The 20011-nt window shown below is 39.0% G+C and overlaps 1 protein-coding gene across 4 annotated transcripts in view; it reads left to right on the top strand.

The window, feature by feature from the left end:
• PRKACB (protein kinase cAMP-activated catalytic subunit beta) overlaps positions 1 to 7416 on the top strand; it is a 69452-nt gene extending 62036 nt beyond the window's left edge. For all 4 annotated transcript variants that reach the window (XM_083847262.1, XM_083847263.1, XM_083847261.1 and 1 more), the window contains exons 8-10: positions 180 to 302; positions 2272 to 2436; positions 4366 to 7416. In XM_083847262.1, coding sequence (XP_083703388.1) covers positions 180 to 302; positions 2272 to 2436; positions 4366 to 4491 — 414 coding nt within the window. In that variant the 3' untranslated portion in view covers positions 4492 to 7416. The remainder of the gene's footprint in view (positions 1 to 179; positions 303 to 2271; positions 2437 to 4365) is intronic.
• The last annotated feature ends 12595 nt before the right edge of the window (positions 7417 to 20011 follow it).

The raw sequence follows: 20011 nt of genomic DNA, 5'->3' as shown, positions 1-20011 counted from the left end.
CAGTTTCATCAACTGTATTGTTGTTGGAACATGAGACCTTCAGTTTGTTTTGAATTAGGGTGTAAGTTCTATATTAAACAAAAACGTATTTGCTGTCTTCATATTTCATAGCTATATGTACAGAAAATCTTAAACTGTGTTACAAATGGTACTACAATGGTATTTCTCATTTTACCCAGGGTTACAACAAGGCAGTGGATTGGTGGGCATTAGGAGTGTTAATCTATGAAATGGCAGCTGGATATCCCCCATTCTTTGCAGATCAGCCAATTCAAATTTATGAAAAGATTGTGTCTGGCAAGGTAAGTGAAAACTCTGCATGTTTTTGCAAGCATGGTTTGTTTCTCGCTGTGTTTGCAGAACATGATTTTATGTGGAATTGATGCAGAATTCACTGGCTACTAGACTTTAAGCAATTTGGAAAGAATATGGTAAGAGTTAGTAATGAATATTTCTTAAGTACAGACATTGTTACAGTAATAATAAAATCAAAGCTTTAAAAATCCATGTTTAGTACCTGTACAGTTCCCTGCCTTCAAATTTAAAATGCAAGCTATAGCACCACAATGTCTGTAAATTTAATATTCTTTTATGCTTGGATGAAAATGATCCGATAACTATTAACGGCTGCTTACCTGTATGTTTAATTTGCCGAGCTATTTTCTTTACAGAAATATCCTGGTAGCTTTTGAGAAGCTCTAAAGAGTTTCCATAATTCATAGTGGGTTTCTTTACTTCTGCAGCAACAAAGCCTTGTAGATCAAAATATGTCTAATGTTCAACTTTGATTGTTATATACATTTTTAAAAATTGTTTCTAATTTTTCCCTCATATTCTTCATGAATATCTCTTAGTGTGTCAGGAAGCGTGATAAGGTGATGATTCTGTTGTTTCTCCTGCCAGCCAGTGTTATCTCTGTTTCTTTCTGCTCACTTGATTTGTTATGGTAGTTCTCTTCCTTGTTCCTACATCAAGATATGCTGTTCCACCTGAACGTATGAGAATTTAGTAAGATATATCTTTAAAGATATATTTATCTTCTATTCTTAAAAAAAAAAAAAACATTTTCATCTATTTTGCTTTTGTTTTTACGCTTGGTCTTTTTGTTAATCTCTTGTTGAGTCTATGGATGAATGGTTGTGGAAACGGCACTGGACATGAACTCTGGAAACTCTAGCATTCAGTTCTCAGCTTGCAGTATTTTTCCTTTATAATCTTAAGTTAATCATTTAATCTGTCATGCACTTAGTTCTCTACTTAGAAACTAGAGTTTTTACTTCCCTACTTCTCAGGTGTCTAGGTAATAAATTCATTAAAACCTGTTAATTTTTCATGTATTACAGTAAAGCCATATTGATATGTAAACAGAAGCAGTATCCTTGATTATCAGACCTCTTGGTTTCACAGCATGTTTTTATGCTAAATAATTTCTTGTTCCATATTTACATCATAACTGATTGGCTGAACATAAAAGTGTAAAATGCTGAAACTGTGGTTATGATAAAAACAGATTTCTGTCTGTTCTTTTCCCCTTTCTCCTCTCTCCCATGTCAAATGGTGTCAGCAGATCTTTTGCTAGTAAAACCCTATGTAATTACATCCTATGATTCATCTTCAAAGATGTTGTAGCCAGGTTAGAATGAATTGTATTGGCAAGTGACTCATTTGTGTGCTATCTTCAAGTAGTGCTGTATTATTTATCTAAATTTTTTGATGCTGGTTTAGTTAGTTATCAGAAACAGTTTACAGTATAGCGTAGAGTTCCAGATTGAATTTTCAAATAGAAAGTTCAATTATTTCAGAGCGTATCTATGTATTTATATGCTGTATATATACACCATTCTATACTATACCTCCTCTGCGTTTGCACGTGTATATATATTTTTCAATTTATATACGTGTTTTGTATGATATGTACACAAGGTGTGAGAATACCTTGAAAACTGATTGTGTTGGTGTGGTATCAGTTAGTAAAATTTAAATTTAGCTTTTATATCATTATTATATTAAACTAATATTTTCCCCAATTCAATCAGACCTAGAAACTTTTACTTCAAAAAATGATAAATGGACAAAGCAATGCTATTGATAAAAGCTCTGTAAAACAGATATACATGTGCAACAACAGTTATCTCTTTCCATGTATTCCTACTTTGTGTTAAGAAAAAGACTAGAAAATGGGACCAGTGTTTCCTTTTGTGTGAACAATGTTTTGCCTCACAGAAGCGAAGAATCAAATTTGTATATTAATATTGTGGATGTATATTTTAGGTAAGGTTCCCATCACACTTCAGTTCAGACCTGAAGGATCTTCTAAGAAATTTACTCCAGGTAGATTTGACCAAACGATATGGAAATCTCAAGAATGGTGTAAATGACATAAAGAACCACAAGTGGTTTGCAACTACAGATTGGATTGCCATTTATCAGAGAAAGGTAAGACGCTTCCTGATAAAACTATTATGAATCTATAAGAGGTTGAAGTCAAATTTCTATTTGTTTTGTTTATTTTTGCCTTACTAAATCTGTGAATTTTAATTAAATTGAGAAAAGGTGAAGGCAGTTTAATATTAAAGACGCTGAAGAGCATATATTGATTGAATTATGATTGTTTCTTTTTGGCATTTTATCCTGGACCTCTGTACGTGCATGTTCTCTTGTGTTGTGCACTAGGCTATTTCTGGAATATCTCAGAGTGAGCCATCTCCTGCCTTTTTATTTAACCCCTGCTATAATGGCATCTATAAATACTCCTCCACAGCAGAGAGGAATCTGTTTTCCTTTCCAAGTAGTTCTTAGCAGTCAGACTGTGCTTCAGTGTGGAGAAATTAGCCAAAGCCTAGAGTACCGCTTTTTCTGCTGAAGTGGCATCTTCCCTCCTTCTTGCTTTATCTGTGACGGGGTCAGGATCAGATGTAGAGTGTGTCTACTGAGGAATCCTTTTATTCTGATGCTGCATTGTAATTGACTTCAGTTTCATAAGCTGTGGCAATGGTAAGAACCCTGCTAAATGCTGTTTTCTGGCATTTTTAGAATGGTTCTCTAGACCTGACTCACCAACATGAATTGTAATGCGGCTTTTAAAAAGTCCATGCTCAGTCTGCACTATGAACTACAGACCTGCAAAACAATGAAAGTTAAACAGAGAATTGGGAATGTTTTCAGAGCAGGAGGAGCCATTGCCAAATCAGAGAGGGAGCGTATTAGCTCCTGCTTGGATGAGTGAAGCAGAGCTGGGAGAGGAAGCTGGGGAAAGGGATGGGGATGACCACAACGCAGCCTGGCTGTCTCCCAGTAGTTCCAAAGCTCCCTCTCCCCTTGGCAGAGTCGAAGTCGAATATCTGAAGATCAGTGAGTTACTAAAAACAGATTCCTAAGAAATTATTTACTCTCTTAAGGGCAACTTCTGAATTCTCTTTTTTTTCAATAAACAACAGAAAAGACTAAAATAACTTCATTAGTGCTGTCCCAGAAGAATCATGTGGAGAGATCATTTTGTGTTCAGATATTGGTAAAAAGGTTAGAGTTGAGCAATACAAACACTTCAAGGAACTGGTTACCATCACTGAAATGCTAACAGTCTTGACTATACAGGCATGAACTTGCTGCTCTAACAGAAGTATTTTAAAGGCCAAACCTAAATATTAACAATAGTTTATAAAAAGAAACTGGTTGTTTGGCTACACGAACTGACAGTGTAGTTGTTATAGTATTCACTAATGTGTTAATTACTAGAAGAGAGGGCACAATTAACACATCTGATGTTCTTTGTATTAAGTATAGATGTTTTAAGAAAAGATTCCCCATTGCAGAATTATAATTTTCTGCTCTCTGCTGTCTTAATGCCTGTTTACAAGACAGTTTTAAATGCAATAGATTTTGTTCCCAGGTATGCTGTTTTGAGACACCCAGGCCCCATAATATTAAAGCAGAAGTTGGCATTGCTAGTGTACTTCTGTAGAAAACTACTTTCTCAAGCCTGAGCATATCTGTGGATTTGACAGGATGTGCTGTCTTTACCAGGAGGATTTTTACCTTCCAGTGAGAGAAGAGGATGAAGTTACATATGATTGGAAGTAGGAGGGAGCAAACTAAACTTTGTTCTGAAGTGAAATTAACATTTGATTCACATTTGTCAATGAGATATTAGGGCTTTTTAACTTACATTCATACGTTTAGGTCTGCACATTCTTAGGCTGATTTTATTTATGTGCCTTAACTTTAAGCTGGTTCACTGTATTATCTGCTTTCTTGGCAGGATTTGAGAAGTAATGGGAATATTGTTATGCCTGTTATCACAGTGCTAAATCGAAAGGTATTTTGGTGATTACATTTTGTGTGCTTTTTTTTTCTTCACAAATACAGGTAGAAGCTCCATTCATACCAAAGTGCAGAGGCCCTGGAGATACAAGCAACTTTGATGACTATGAAGAAGAAGATATTCGTGCGTCTCTAACAGAAAAATGTGCAAAAGAATTTGCTGATTTTTAGTAGGAGTAAGAGGACAAGATGACATCAGGGCTCACATTGGGATCTTTGCACTCTTAATAGATGAGGTGGAGCTGAGACCATCATATGTCAAAACAGTTACCTAGTTACTTCATTCCACAAAGCTGACTGAGGTCTTTATTGCCATCTTCCATGTGTGCAGTTTGCACCAACCCTTCTAACTAGGCACAATTAAGCAAGCACTGTTTGTGCAGTAACACAGAATAATAGACCACTTTCCTACTTAACTTTGGTTTCTGTCGTTCTTTGTTTCTGTGTATTGTTCATTTTCCCCCTTTAAAATGAAGTAGTTTTTTACCCAAGAATGCTCCATTTAATTTTGAATAATGTATTATTTGTGTGAGTGAAATGGAAGGTGTTGCGGCTAGTGTGATTTAGACTGAAGTGAAAGATAAATGTTGCTTCTAGTCTGTGCCAGCCAATAATTCTTGTCTGTCTAGTGTCTGATGCTACAATTTATAATAATTTTTTTAGTAGCTCAGACTAAACCTAGCCAACATTTTTAGCATTTTTGAAGGTAGTATTTATCGCCATATAAATGTCTGCTAAATTAACTTAAAAACATTTCTTCCTGGAGACTGACCAAAATTAAGTAGAATCAATTGGATGGCTTAAGTAGGGGACAGTAGCTAGACCCCGTGCCTTGGTTTTCTACATCCCTGCAGTTTTCGTCACTGCCTCCTTCCTTTTTATTTCCCACCTAGGCAGTAGGTAAATTGCCATAACCAGACTGTACCATGGAAAGCTTACAGTCTCAAGAGAGGGAGTAATTCCACCTGGTCTGGATTTTGGACCATGTTTAACCAAGTCAACTTACCAGCATTTCAGTTGGCCGGTATGAAATGGCTTTTTTAAGAACTTTAACCCTAAACTCTTAAAGGAAGTTTTGGTCAGTATTGTAGACTCATTTTGATTTTTATTTTTTTTTAAGCCAATGTTTGGGCTCCCAAAGTATCCTTTGTTTCATGCCTTTTTTGAATTTTTTTTAAAAAAGGCATCCATTTAGAAAATAAAAATAAATAAAACAACGCAAAAAGGAAAACGTGCTCTGCCATTGGCTTATGAAAAGCAAATGGTTTAGCAAATGCAAAATAATGTTCTAGATGCATTGCTGGATGAACACGGTTAATTTTTGTTAGCTGTTAAGAATAAGAGGTTATTGCCAAGTTTTTATTCTGGTATACTATATTAGTAAACTGAGGATGGAGTACTGCTACAATCATTTTCTTTTTAATTACAGGACTTCATTCGCAAAGAAAAGAGACAAAGTTTAAAAACTGCAACAGCTGGGTTTATTTTAGTTGCGTTGTGTCTTCATTTCTAACCTACTTTCTTTCAATCAAACAGAATGTATGGTCACACAGGTATAAGTATTTGGGCTTAATTATGTTTTGTATACTCTCACCAACTGACTTAAAAGATATTGCTACCATGTGCTAGCTTTGGGCACTTTTACACATTTATTTCAATGTTAATAATCAGTGGCTCAGCACTTTTTTGAGGGTTGCTTTTAAACTTATTCATAGTAGTTTTATTTGTACACTTGATTCTGGCTATCTCAATGACCTGTCTTAAAACAGCACGTCTAAACAGTTTAAACTAAACTCATATTTTATGATAAATTTACATGCGTACACAGATGAATTGTTTTTAATAAAACTGAGCTATATTGATACATAGCCATTGTATTTGTTTGAATGTCAGTGCAAATAAACCACTGACACTCCTTCCTTTTAAACTGTATGAAACTCCTTTAAGAAAAGCCTTTGTAGACATTTTACAAAAGAGTATGAAACGTACCATCAAACATTCTGTATGTTTAGGTTGTTGAGCATTTTTGCACAACGTCATTAGGAGGCTGACACTGAATGCAGTCTTTGTCCACCCATATTTACATATGTGCAAGGAAAGTATAAGATACTTCGCTGTAGCAAATTTTATGTAACAAAGATATATCGTCACATTAATAAATTTAAAGAAATCCTTTGTATGAAAATGTTAAAAAAAAAAAACTTTTGTATTTCATTTAGACCAAGGACATGCTGCTGTATGCTAGCTGTATGCGATAAATTCTACAGTAACTTTGTTGTCGTTTATGAACTTTAAAAGATTTTAATAAATGTTGGAGATCACAATTTGATTCTGTTATGATTTTAATTTTTAATCATTGCATAATTCTAATAAGATTCGGAGATTTTTCTGTTTTGTAAAATACTGTAATCATTCATCTTGCGTGTACAATAAGACAAAAGTCTAGGAAATTGGTTCTGACATGTCTGTCTGATATCCAGATTAAATTCTACGTGGGCATATGTGGAAAAGTCATCTTAATGCCATGATATTATGCTATTTTTTAATTTTATGAAAATCCTGTTAGAAAGTAAAATGCTTTTCCAATATGGCATAATAGACTTCAGTATGGAAATGAGATTCTATTTTGGAAAAGGAGGGGAAGTGTGCAATTTCCAAGGCATTAGTGCGTACATTTGACAATGTGAGTATTATACAACCCTCTCATTTAAACACAGTCATAAAATATAACTACAGAATATTATGTTACCTGTATTTAATTTGAAAAATCCTTTTCACAATATGGAAAAATTGTATATCTATGACAGTAGAAGCTTGTTAATTTTACACATTTGAGGAATTAAGTGTTGAACTATATGGTATATTTTAATTGTATTCTAGTTGTATGTAACTTTCATTTCCAACATAAAGGATTGTATCTCATTAAGTAAATTGCTTTTTTATTATCTTGTCAGTTGCATTAAAACCCTTATTTTTAAATCCTTTAAAGTATTTTACTAATTTTTGCAAATAATTAGATGTTTTTAAGTGCTGCAATAGTGTGCAATATAGTAAACATTTATATACAGAAGTGCAAATTAAATTATGTACAACACCCATGCTGCTTCTTTGTGAATCAAAATGTTGTATGATGAGTTGTTGCATCTCACCACACACTGCAAATAGGGTTTGAAAGCAAGATGAAAAGGTTAGGAAACATACTGCACATATTAGTTGGGACCCATTAAGCTTTACACTAACTAGGATGTTTGGAGAACATGGTGTGGATTAAAGGCACTATGAGAAGTCAGTGAGTTGGACTTCTTAGACAATCAAAAGGAAGCAAGGTGATGATTATCTGCAATATTGTTTGTCTTCATATTTTCACATTCAGACTTGATGCTTTTTATTAAAATAATTTTGCTTGTTTTTAAATTGTCTGCAGATCCCGCTGTACAAATTTGTGCTGTCTCATTGTGCTGTGAAACAATTGATAGAAGTAAAGACTGTTAATGGTCTTGGCATTGTCTGTCTTGAGGCTTTTTCTGCAAGTGTTGTTCTGAGAGGCTCCAATACCTGCTGTCTGTAATGCAGCTCCTCCTCTTCCTGCTTTGTGAGCAGAGCTTCGACTCTTTGCTTATGCTGTTGTGCGCCTACTTACTGTGGTTTTGTGGTTATCTTGGTTTCATAGTCTAAATGCAATATTACATTTTAAAGACCTTTGTACTTTTTCTAAAGATAATCTTTCTACAGTTCTTAGATCATCTGCTTTTACTAAAGCTCACATGCAAACACAGCATGTCAAGCAGCAGATTTGAAGATGTCATTAAAATCTGTTCTTCTAATTTGCTGCACTTGAGGTGTTACCCCAAATAGGAATTTGGAAAGAACCATTCCATAAGAAACTGGTAAAAATGTGATTTCATTCTTAGACTGGGATATGTATAGCTGATATGAATGTGTTGGGCGGGGGGGGAGGTTGTATTATGACCATAGTTTTATAGATACAGATCTTGAACGCATTTTGAAAATGTTTTTGACAGCTTGAGGAATCAACTTATTTGAGGCATCTGACAGAAGGGGTTAAATGTATGTGCCTAAAAGGGTTCCACAAGGATCTTCAAATGTCTAAGTAAATATTCTTCTTACACAGGAATTATATCAAGTGTTTAATTTTTTAGAAGGATAAGACAGGTATCTCAAGGCAAGATATGATCTCAAGATAGCTTCACTTCCTAGCTTTTGAAGTTGATGATGAATGAATGAAAGTTTGGTTAAATCTGAGGTCTAGTCACGTTTTTACCTTTTGTTGTTGTTGCTTTTCTAGACTACGAAAAGGGATGCCTGCCTGAAAGTGACTTGTATATATTGAATATGTGTTTTATTCTTATAATTCCCTACTACACAAAGTGGGATAGTAGGAGTTTGAGGCTTCCTTGAAACCATTTGGATGAGTTCCCTAGACGCTATTTCAAAGTTAGTAAAACTTCCTTTAGAAGCTTTACAGTCCGGATGTCCTGTTCCCTCCCTCAGCGGGCCAAATACAAATCTCTTTGCAAAAATGTATGTCCAAAAACTGTTTTTACTTGGCTCTTTGCTTTGTATTTTAAAAGTGATATATTTACCATGTTCATTTGCATTAGCTCATGGTCAATGAAGCATGTGAGAAAGACCCAGTGGTGGACTTGCACATTCCTAATTAGTGCTCAGGTTACAAGATTTCAATTTTTATAGGTAACGTGACAGCAATCCAGTATCTACTTGCAAATTCTCTTCTTTGTGTTGAGAAGTAGCCTGTCTGAGAATGAGACATCTTTCCTAAGGACAGCACAGATAAAACACTTCATTCAGCACATGGACATGACTGCAGCACAAAAGCTCCTTGGGATGAAAAGTCCTTCTATTAGGAAGGAGTCGTCTGGCAGAGGTCAGTGATCTGTTCCCACAGTAGCAGCTGCTTTCCTGTGCTGGGAGATAAGTTACAGAATCTTCTTGCTTTGCCTTTGCTTCCAAGATGCTGGAAAGACTGGAAAAGATGCTGCCAGGGGTACAATTACCTAAGTGGAGCAAGGTCTCAGCAGCCTGGCGTTTAGCGCGGTACGTTTTGAGTCTGTCCAGTCAGTTTGAAAAGTCCAGAAAAAAAAAAAAAGTGGTGAGTAGAACAATAAAGAGAAAACTGATTCTTCACCCCCCAATATCCCCACCCCAAGTACTGGATGCAGGAGGTAAAAAAGTATTGTTGCTTCAGCAGTAACTCAGCAGGCCATTCACGCTCCAGTTTACATATTTAATGTAAATTTCCTGATGATTGGAAAGTCACCATTTAAACTGTAGGAGAGTGCTCAATATTTTCGGAGTTGAGTGTCTGCAATAGGTTACTTCATTCAACAATGAAATTCTTGATTCAGAAGCAAGGCTGAGAGCTAGTTCTCATCCTCTTTGCTTATGGGTTTGTCTCTGGCAAGGCAGTCCAACTTTGCCAAGCCAGTAACTTTTATTCAGTCAGAATCATTCCTAGTCTGCAATTCCATTGCAGTGGACTATTTTGACAAAAGAGAAGCAGCAGGATTTCTGGTAACTGGTGGGGAGAGGGAAAGAGAAGCAATTTAGCTTACTCAAAAGCTATGTTTAGGTGATATCCCTTAAAATATTGATAGATTCAGAGGCTGTGTACTACCTGCTTGTCAGAATCATACTCAGCCAAGTGTGAAATCTACTTGTGGGTAGCCTGTTTTTAGTTATGAGTCCTTGATTTTAGGGTTCTCTTTTCATGTATATGAAAAAACAAGCAAGAGGTGCTTGTTTTGATTTTTTTAGATTTTTTTATTTATAAAAAAAAAAAGTAAGCTTCATGTCCAAAATTTGAGGCTTTTTCAGTTGCTTTCTTTGCAGTAAGATCATACATAATGAAAAGGGATGAAATTGAAGCATTTGTATTATGTAAATGTCTTGTAAATAGTGAATATTTTAAATGGCTTATAAAATACTTATATATTACATGTGTATATTTTTCTAAGTATGATGATTAACCTTTGTGGAAAGGAATCTTCTATAAAAAAACAATTCAATAATCCTACTGCTACTGCCAGCTTGCCAGTCCTCTCTAGTTCTTTCTTTAGAAAGGTACTGTCAAGGAATTTGTTCCTTACTTTTCTTCCTCTCTGCTCTCCAGTTGGGTTAAAATCACTTTCTGAAATTTTCTGCCATCACAATAATTAAAAAAAAAAAAAGAAAGAAAAAAGAAAAAAAAAAAAGACAGCTCTAACCTTTAGTGGTGTATCAACACTTTGGTCTACACAGCTGTACCACAAGAACCTTCTTCTGCGGGAAGTGTATTGTTTTTTTACTGTGTATCTATACTGTCACTTTGAAAAATACATATATCATAGAATCATTCAGGTTGGAAGAGGCCTCTAAGATCATCTAGCCCAATCTTTAACCTAGCACTGCTAAGTCCACCATTAAGCCATGTCACTCAGCTCTATATCTATACGGTTTTTGAAGACCTCCAGGGATGGTGACACAACCACTTCCCTGAGCAGCTTGTTCCAGAGCTTTACAACCCTTTCAGTGAGGATTTTTTTTCCTAATATCCTACTTAAATCTCCCCCAACACAATTTATGGCCATGTCCTCTTGTCTTATCACTTGGTGCTTGGGAGCAGGGCTATACACAGCTAAGTAACTGTTGAACAAAATTAATGCTTTATTGGGATGTACTTTCAATTTCTTTCATCTTTACTTTCTTCTTTCTACTTGATGTATTGCATAAAGCAGGGATCTAGGTGTCAGGACACAAGCTATTAAAGGTAGGTTTATTACGTTGTTTTGCTCATCCCCGGTGTTACTTAGCCATTAGCTGTGTGTTAATTGAGGTTAAGCAAGTTGTCAGTGCTTAGAAATTAGTTGTGCAATATCTAACAATGAAATCAACTTTTAGTTATTTCACAAATGCCCAGAGTTTATAAAACAATCTTTTTCAACTGCCACCCAAAACAAAAATTATACTGTGCGTCTCCAGGAAATACGTTGTCCTTGTTCCCCATCTCCTACAGTGTCTGTCACGAGCCAGGTGTCTGACAGGCTTGCTTAGTGGTGGAAAAAACTAAGAGAGGAGCTGAGCAGGTTGCATTAGTAAAAAGACTGTGTTATACCAGAAACAAGATCATGGCAGCAGAACCAGTCCAAGGGCTACGTGATATAACGTGTATAATGTAATAATATAATTTGTTAGCGTTAGCACATTGTTTCACGTCAGGAGTGTGGTTCTGAGGTAAACAGCACAGTCAGTCCCAGTTACTGTGGCATGGTCTGGAGCTTACGAAATAGATTTCTTTTGGGTGAAGTTAAACTGCAAGATGTGCCTCAGGAGCACTTCTAAGATGCTTCAGCTGCTACTAGATGGTCTTGGGTCAGGTTAGACTAAGGCTAATGTGAAAAATAAAGCCCTTAAAATCTTTTTTATATGGATGTTGAGTTGTTTGGACTGTTTTGTTCTGTAATACCACATCTATTGGGCCACACTGATCGCTAATGAACATAGCCCTGGTGGCCCATTTGCTTCTGCCAAGCAGTAAGCCAAAAATAAGGGGAGGGGGAGGCAGTAGGGTAGCAGTGATACACTTAAATTTAGGTCTTGGCCCCATTAAATACATGTTGCTTTTTTGCTTTTTATCCCGATGACTTAAGAAACAAAAATCTATTATGCTGTCCTCAATATATTTGATGTATACTTGCCAAAAACATAACTTGCATGAGGTAAAAATTTGTTTTTTTTTTTTTTTTCCACATGAATCTGTGGAAATGTTTGTTGCAGCCTTCAATGCCTTACTAGAAAACACTAATACCACAGGTAGTTTTGATCAGGAAGTGGCTGGTGTGTTAGAGACTGCTGCACCTCCACAAGACTGCAGCTTAGCACAGGTGAGACACCTCTGGATGCAGTTCCAGCAAGAACTCAGTCGGTTTGTCAGTATGTCAGGTCAGTATGTCGAGATGCTCCCAGAAACTTTGGGGTGTCCCGCCTACCCATAGGCGAGGCCTTGTTCAGTGCCAGGGCTCCCAAAGCTCTCATTGCCCTGGGGCTACAGCAGACTTCCTCAACTGCCTGAGAGAACCATGCTGCCGAGAGGGAGCTGGAAACAGCTGTGTCAGTGTGCCTGCAGGTGCGCAGGCCCACCATGGGTGCCCTACATGCCTACCTATGGCAGATATGGCAAAGATAGGTCTGCAAGATCTCAGTCCGCTTCAGGATTAAAAGAGGCAGGTAACTGCCTTAGAGGATTTGTTTCTGTCCTTACCAGAAAATTTTGTGCCCTTTGCACTTGCCCCTTTTCAGCAGCTCCATGTTATCTGAGGAAAGCTGAAAAAAAACTACCCAAACGCAAGCTGGACTGTCCTGGCCCACAGCTCTCCTGTGGAGATTCATGGAAACTGCTTGGGAAAAATAATGGCAGCACTTCAGGGACCTTGGCTTTAAATATGGGCAAACATGGGTCAGGGAGAAACAGTATGTGTGGTGTTACAAAATACACCCCGAGAGTGAGCTTTCACAGGATTAGCTAAACTTGAAGTTTCAAATGCAGCTGGTGATTACATGAAAACCAGCTTTGGACAATGTGTCAAAAAAGAATCATCCTACCAGTGGGCTGTGGCTCAACTCCTCTACTTCTCCGGTCACTTATACAGAGACCCTAAAATTTTGTGTGTTGCTTTCAGCCCTTACTGCCCAATGGAGAGCAGCTTCAGCAAAATTACAGTGAAGATTGCTGGTAAATAAACCTTCATAATGGCCATCCCAAGTGAGACATTTCTGACTTACAGCACCATGTGAACTGTTGGAGCCCAGTCTTTGCCTTCCTATTTTGGTAAGTGCATCTATACATCCTGGTGGCTACATTATTTCAGAAAAATAAGCTAAATCCTTGGACCCATTAACATCAATTTATGGCTGGCGTCACAAGGTGTGGTAATTTGCTGCACTTGAATGAAGCCAGTCCATTTGGTTTTCTGACTACGTGCCCTCAGACTGGTCAAGGCACTGCATTCCTTCTAGAGGTTAAGAGGTCCTAGATTTATCATACGGATCTCTATAGAAGCATCTGCTCTGCACATTCCTGCAAGTGGTGTAGGGCATAACACAGGGACTTGGCTCCAGCAGGACACTTGCATCAGAGGTTCACCTCCTATGGCCAAAACCACCCATAGCTTATTCACTCTGGAAGGGAGTTTCAGGACAGGGCAGGACATCTCTCCAGCTGAGACATGTATTGCAGAGAATGCTGGGGTAAAATAATTCCTGAATGTCTCATACAGCAGTTAGTCTGATTTGTAAAGTCACACAAGGAAACTTCATTTGAAATATTGACACAAATGCTTTTTTACTCAGCTTTGGGTTAAACAAATTCTATGTTTTAGGACGTTGGTAGAAGGATGTCTGAAGTTATTGAGCTGGTCTTAATTCTGTGACTGCTCATTGATTAACAGAATTCAACTCTGACTTTTCTTGAACTTTCTTTTATGTTCCAGATTACCTTGAAAATCTGTAAATTAAAATGAATCACAAATCCACCTTAACATCACTCCTCCATGCCAAAATGCTATATTTGCATTTGTTTGCCAGTAGATGGCACACTGATAAGGCAGGGATCAGGACGCGTAAGAAATGCCAGCTGCAGCATGTACGAGGAACAAGAGACTTGCAAAATACTCATTTAAGAGCAGTAGCAAATAAGAATTTTGGACTGTAGCGAGGTAATATATGCAATACCTACTATGAGTATTTGTTGCTTACATATTAGTAGTTTTTGCCTTTAAATCTCTTATGAATTAATAAATAATACTTGCTATTATACTATACTAATATTTTTACTGGTTTTTATATCGGTAAAAAAAATGTTTTGACGCTAATTTGAACAAAAGCATTTTTCTCCTGTTATGTGTAATTGTACCAGTTGTACAAAAATTCTCCTAAAAATCCCTGACTGATAAATTCTATTTTAATTAGGGCCAGATTTTTTTTCTATTTTAGTAGCACACAATCCCATTTCAGTATTATGAGCACTTGAAATTTCAGAAGTCCTCTGCTTTTAACCAAAGACTTTTCACAGAAATTAATTGAACAGTGCTTCTAAACTAGTTCATTTGAGTATTAATAGTAGAGAGGATATACATGTATTTAGAGAGTTGGGCGCTGATCAAGTTTCGATGTATCTCTACGTTATCTCTACTACTAATTATAGTGATAATACAGGGAAAAAAAAAATGTTCAGTATTTTTTCTGATTGATGTGAGCACCAGAGCTGCTGGAGAGAAACAAAAGTTACAGCAAACAAGTTCTGGAGAGCGTCTCTGGTCAGAGCCACATCAACCAATTTATAGCTCGTCAGATGTATGTATTTAAAAGGTCAACTTCACTGCTGTAACCTTAACTCATGACTTTTGAATGTCATGTCTGCTCATGTTCACACGTGACTTGTTTTTTTGGTTTTGTTTTGTTTCAAAGGAGGGTAGGGAGGGGAAACAGGTCATCTACTGCGCAGCCGGAGCACCCTGCTGTAACTGTGTTTCCTGTCTTGCAGTCAGTGGTACATCCATCCTTCGATAATTCTATTTACACACAAAGTGTAGGGTTGTCATGGTTTCTTTTGGTCTCTTCATAGTTCAGTGCCTACGGAGCCAGGTGAGAGTGGGTAGAGAACCCACGGACTCCCGCTGGCAGCAGTGCCTGAGAACTGCAGAAAACACCCTTCTCTGGGTGCTTTCAGTGGGCTGAGGAGCAGCATCCCCTCTGGCTGATCAATGGAAAAAATGCAGTACTCTGGTCTTCCACACCCGGTGTCAGTGCTGGCAGTTACATCAGGACCGTAATGTGTAAAGATGATGCCAATGCTTACCACGACATGCATGCTTTACAAATCTTGGAAATCTGGATGTTTCTGAAGCAGGCTAGGACTGCCTGCTTCTGACTGTTTCTGCCTGCCTACTACTTTGCTACCTACTGGTACCTACTACTACCTACTGCTACCTACTGCTACCTACTACTGCTACCTATCTGGTGCAAAAACTTCACCACCCTAAAATTTCACTGAATAATCATCCCAAATACCTCTGAAATATGGTCATTCCCCAGAATAGCTATGGTTAGCAAAGGTGGTTAGCAAAGCACCTTTCAGGAGCTTGCCCCTATCCAAGTGTTAGGTAGGGTTCTGTGTACGCTCAGCGCATTTCTTTAGAAGCAAACCATAAAGTAATGGACAGGTTCAGATGGACTTTTGTGTTTGTGATTAAGCCTCTGCTCTTTTCTTTAAGCATATACCTGGTCCTGAATCTTACTGATTAGGGCTTCTAAGAAAACCTCTTGATGGGAAGGTGATATATGAAAGCTACCACAGTGCTTTTAAGGGAAAATCAATGACACCTCAGAAAGCCTGTGTAGCATTGAGCAAAAACCTTAATGGGCAGGTATGGAGAAGGCTCTTAAAGGCACTGTGTTGAAAACAGAGGCAGGCTCAGCACAGCCACATTGGAACATTTTGTTTGCTGCTGTCAGGTGGCTACTGAAGGACCTAGATGTTAGCCTTACCTGCTGCAAAAATAATGGAGTTAGGAGTTTTAGAAATGGAGGAGGTATTTAGGGTTGATCCTACAGAAAACATTTGCCAGCTTGTCAACAAAGTATCTGTGATGGATGTTCCCTCAGTCTGGGTGGGTTGTTGTCAGGGGTCTCTTCTGTCTCTTAAATAGGTGTCCTGTGAGAGCTGCATGGACATGTAGGTACAGAGGCTTCAGTATTTTTGTACTGGGCCCAGTTCTGAGGTACAGCATCCAGGCAGGTGAGAGCTCATACAGGAGACTGGCTGGGTATCTGAATCAGACTTCACAGCTAGGACTTGTTATGAAGATGATGACAGCCTTTACTCCCATAAATATTGTCTGGAGAACCAACAGAAATACACAGAGCTGACTGAGACCACCGCAGGGGAAAGCCATCTGGCAGCACTTGGGTTTCTGCCTCCTCTGCAGCAAAAGGACATACAAATTGCCCTGTCACCGCTCATCCCCCAGTGGGTCACTGGGACTGCAAGACATCAGAATTAGGCTTTTGATGGTTTTCCAGTGATAGATGGCTTTCTTGCTCCTGGGGCAACAAAGCTTCCCAGCAAAGTGGGGAGAAAAAAAAAAATCAAAACCACTAGCACTGATTTCCTAATGTAGTGTTTAAAATACAGTTGAGATTTCTGACTGTTTTATTGATATTTTTCTGCCTGTAACTGTTTTTTTTTCCATTCTTCTGTGCATGAGCATGTTGTGCTTTTTGATTTGCCTCATTTCATACAACCAAACTGCTACCATTCAGATTTCCCATAGATTTAACTTCTATTTCATGGAGATATCTGAGCCATCCTTATATAAAATATTCCTATTAAACTAGGTTGCTTTACAATATTGGTGCTTCATATGAATATTCTTAAAAAGCTGCTTGCTACACTATCACTAGCTATGCAATTATGTGGCAGTTACTACTGTTAGCATGGGCAGGATGAGTTGTGTTTTATACGCTGATTTATTGATATAAAGTATGTGCTTAATTAACAAGTATTTATGTCCAGACAGTAGCTTTGTTAAATATAGGGTAATCACCAGAATAAGAAGGAGCACAACAAAACAAGTAGGGCAAGAAATTCTAAGTGAAGTGGATATAATTCACATGCAGGAAGATTTGCTTGAGCAATTCAGTCTTGCACACCATAGGGAAAAAAAGCAGAAAGGTACCCCTGGCCTTGCATAGCAGTGACCTTTCTTTTTTAGCTTCATCTGAGGAGGATACAGTACCAGTCATCTTACTGGAGATTCACATGCTTAGGAAAAAGATTGAATAATGTTTATTGTGTAAAAAGGATCCTAGCATAATAACACTGGGTATTTGCAGAATGTGTTCATAAACTGTACTGATGGAGTTAAAATGCTGTAACTCAATGAAGGCGTGAGCTTTCTACTAACGCTGCATCACACAGAACAGGCAGAGGGAGCACAGTTTCCTAAAGAGAAGTCAGTTGTAAAACCCCCAAGGTGAAGGCAGTGCAAGCCTTTATTAGAAAGCATCCAAGAGCTGGTACTCCTTGTCCATCTCTGAAAATGCTCCAATTTACTACAGTGGCAAATCCAGTGTAAAACAGGAAAAGCAGAGTACGTAATTTATCATATAAATGCTCTAATTAAACCTTCCCCTACCTATGGTAAATATTTCTCTTTTCTTATTTTAAGAAGCTGTAAAAAGGATGTTCTTAGTCACTCTTGCTCAGCTTTGTTTTCGTTGAAATTCCCGCTATATCATCAATAAAATACAATCAAAAGGTTTTAAGGGATTCTCCAACAGGACAAAACAGAGGGTCTTTGCCATCCTGCCCCACAGACTTGCCGCAAGGGAGCTGTGTTTCTGATTTGGCATTGTGTACCTGCCGGGCTCCCTAACCTGTGTGCTGATCCTGAAACCCAGAGCTTTTGCAAAAGTTTGTGCACATCTAAGGACCCTGGTTTTTACCTTACAAGAGTCTACCCAGGTAACTGCATGGATCATAAATCAAGGCTGATTGGCTCCTGTGCTCTGACCTAGCAATTAAACATGCACTTCAACTTAAGTACATTAGGAATGAGTGCCGGATTGGTACAAGTCGCTCTGGCGTATTCTTGCCACAGGTTTTCTGCCTGCCCTCCTACACCTGCTTGTCAACAGTGCTAATTTTGGCCTTTTGTCTAAGCTTTACACAGGACTTCAGAGGAACATGGAAATGATTGGCCACGCAGAGAACCCTGGCAGGTCAGAAGGGGGCCATGAGGAAGACATGGCAAGACTTTTGGATGACCTTCCCAGCCGGTACATGAATTGAAGAGAGAAGCTTCGCTGCTGGACTTGGTGGGTGGATTGGGGAACCTTGCTGGGAACTGTTCCTCGTGCTTCCACAAAATGCCTGAGGAGTGATGGGAGAGCAGGAGGATGGGTACTCAGCAGTTGATGCTGAGCATCAAGGTAAGTAGCAAAACTCCATGCAAGCAAGTCAGAATAGATTGGAGTGGAAAAGACCCCATCTTTACCTGAGGAAAGAGTATTCTAGAAACAAAGTGTTGGAAAGACAAAGCCAGGGCCAGTAATGAGGACTTCTCTTTCTGGGTGCACAGCAGATGCCAGGGACTGGAAAGGACCCTGAGGTACTTTCCATTCACAGGATGACCAGGAGCACCAGTGCCATGTGGGTGTGATGTGTATGTGATAAAAGACTGTTCTAAGTGTTGCATGGACCCGGGATATTCAGAACAGACAGGAAAGTGGAAGGTGTTTTTGAGATACTACGGCACCCATGAGTGCAGCTCCAAATGTCTGCTCCTGCAAGGTGAATGTACTAAAGGAGGAAAGGGGAACGAGCTCAGAAAATGGAAAGCTTATTACGGGGTGTCTAAATGGGGTTGGTCACCCAGATAGTAAATTAAAAGTTCCTAACCGCTGATGTGGGGGATATTGTGGCCCAGGCCTTCTGACTGGAGAAGGCTGAGTGTGGAGGTGGCTGCATGGGGGCTTGCTCTTGGGGCAGATCAGCCTCCGTGGCCTGGAAGGTCCCTTTCTAGTCCTGCATTGCTCAGAAGGAAATGATGCAAAGGGGATTTCTAGACTATTTTTAGACTGCTGTTATTAATAGGCTAGAAATAACTGTAAACTAGTTTGGGTGGTAAGTACCCAGTGTAAACCCCTGCCACTTCCACACCTATGACAGGAATCGCTTAGAAGCGACGCAGCTCTCCCCACATCCTGACTCCTTGGCAATGTCTCCGGTGCCAGAGGCTCTGCCAGAAGCCACATCGCAGGCTCTGGACAGCGAGTGCCAGTGGCAGGACCAGGACCAACACGCCTGTCCACCCAGTGGCAGCGGGACTTCAGCTCCTAGCAGCCCCCATGGCCGCCAGCAGGCGGTAAGGTCGGGCCGGCCTGCTGCCCCTCCGGCACTAGGCCGCAGCCACCTCCCCACTGCCGCAGCGGGTGCCAGGCCCCCACTTCTGTGCCTGGGGCATTTCCGAGCCGTGTGGTCCTTACTGACAGAGAGAGATGTGTTGTACACGGGCACATTGCCCACTCTGCGTCGTGTAGGGCTAGTTTACGTAGGGGAGCGCTCCTGGCTTCCCTCTGCCTGAAAACACAAAAGTCCTTCACTGTTTTTAACTTTCCCAATGGACGCATTTAGCCACATTTTTACATAGGATGAATAAGGGTCTAAAGGGTTTTGTTTTGCTCTGGGCGAGCTGGAATTTTGTGTCCGTGGCGCTTTCCCATGCCAGCCATGTGATGTATTTGTCTGCATGTCCTACTGTCACTGCCAGGGACAACAAAAAAAAAAGCTTTTCAGCAGAAAACTGGCATTTTCCAATACCCAGGAGACAGGATCAAGCAGTTTCCAATAATCCACACCTACTTGTGTGTATGAAATGGCAGAGACTGAGAGCCACACAGGACTGACCCCTTGGCGCCGATCAGCAAGCTCTGGTCTCACTTTGCTCTCACATGGCCTGGAAATAGCTTTTGCCAGAAGTTGGATGCAGGTAGTCAGACAAAACCCCTAATTCAGTTTCCTGCATGGTCTCACTCCAGATATAATCTTGCTTTAATTAAATCACATTACTCCAATGAATGAAAATGCAAGCCACAGATCGTGTTCCACATTGAA

The sequence above is a fragment of the Anser anser genome (assembly GCF_964211835.1).
Source record: "Anser anser genome assembly, chromosome: 8".
In the NCBI taxonomy this organism is placed as follows: domain Eukaryota; kingdom Metazoa; phylum Chordata; class Aves; order Anseriformes; family Anatidae; genus Anser; species Anser anser.
Note: the sequence above shows the minus strand (reverse complement) of the source record. Positions and strands in the feature narration are given on the sequence as shown.